This window comes from Priapulus caudatus, unplaced genomic scaffold (assembly GCF_000485595.1).
Source record: "Priapulus caudatus unplaced genomic scaffold, Priapulus_caudatus-5.0.1 Scaffold382, whole genome shotgun sequence".
In the NCBI taxonomy this organism is placed as follows: domain Eukaryota; kingdom Metazoa; phylum Priapulida; class Priapulimorpha; order Priapulimorphida; family Priapulidae; genus Priapulus; species Priapulus caudatus.
The window spans coordinates 179,583-180,724 of NW_014577443.1; the positions used below are offsets into that span (position 1 = coordinate 179,583).

General features: G+C 42.0%; 1 protein-coding gene and 1 long non-coding RNA gene across 3 annotated transcripts in view; one reads left to right on the forward strand and one right to left on the reverse strand.

Moving 5' to 3' along the window:
• The window catches only part of LOC106809765, a 5,655-nt gene extending 4,976 nt beyond the window's left edge, over positions 1–679 (reverse strand). The window contains exon 1 of the long non-coding RNA XR_001393903.1: positions 625–679. This is a non-coding gene — a long non-coding RNA (uncharacterized LOC106809765). The remainder of the gene's footprint in view (positions 1–624) is intronic.
• A 76-nt stretch (positions 680–755) lies between these two features.
• Positions 756–1,142, forward strand: part of LOC106809766 (transmembrane protein 39A-B-like) — a 15,912-nt gene continuing 15,525 nt past the window's right edge. The window contains exon 1 of one of the 2 annotated variants that reach the window (XM_014812966.1): positions 756–860. In XM_014812966.1, the coding sequence (XP_014668452.1) occupies positions 760–860 (101 nt within the window). In that variant the 5' untranslated portion in view covers positions 756–759. Of the gene's footprint in view, positions 903–1,142 lie in introns of both variants that reach the window. The other variant, XM_014812967.1, reaches the window with a different exon arrangement.

Here is a 1,142-nt window from a genome sequence, read left to right on the forward strand (position 1 = left end):
TACGCTGCACGCCGCCGTAACACCTGCTTGCGCTGGCACAGGCAGCCTGCCGGGCTGGTAGCCGCTCGACCAGCGATCGATAGTTTTTGCGTAAAGGTCACGCATGTTAGTATTGTTACCTACAGCGCGCCCCTGCCTGCCTGCATGCAAACCTGACGTCATACTTTGAATTTACGCGAGTGGCCGTTAGACTTTTGTGGCGCCACGCGTTAAATCAGTTGCCGTTCAAAGTATAGTCAGTCCCTTTAAAGCGTGCAACAGTTGCACCGCAAAAGCAATGGCGCCGGCAGCGTATGGTTGGACGTAGGATTTGGAGGGAATTTACAGGAAACTGTTGGCAATAATAGGTGAAAGAGAGTATAGAAACATTAAGAATTTGGAAGTAAATAGATTTCGTATTTAATTAGCATACCATTATATTTTATTGAAACGCTTCAAGTGCCTGTGCTCGCCAACGTAGTGTTAAGCGAGAAGGGAACTTGTGGCTATTCCCAGTTATACATACATACATACATACATAGTAATACAAACAAAGGCTTTGGCGGCGGCTAAACCTCAACACAGTCAACTCAAAATTATTCACGAGAGTAATTGAGAGTTATAACATGGTAAATCATGACTTACAGTACACAATGTTATGCCGATTAACTTGATACGTTTGTGATTGCACACAAGCGCCACTTTGCGGGAGAAAGCGAAAGTACTCACCGGTCATAATGCATCTTGGGTAAAGTAGTCCTCTCCGATATGTTTTCTGTTATGTTTACGAAGACGAAGCAGCTGTTTGTAGATGTGTCTTTATTTTCGTTACATAAATGCCAAATATATAGAAATCTTACCACACTGAGAACCTCGAGGTTGTGAGTTTCGCCGAGGTTCTTAATGGTTTCTGCGTTTAACAGGTTAGAATAAATATTGCATCATTATTTCAATAATTAACATTCATTCAAAATGAATCGATTCTACCTATGAACAAACAGTGACACTGACTTAGCCACGCAACATATGTGTATGTCGATGATATAATATGACTGCAATAATAGTGATGTCATTCTTACCGGGGGTACTGTATGGATGGTATGGTTTCTGGCATAACTCATGTAACTGGTTGCACTTGGCAGCATAGGTGTATAGATGACATA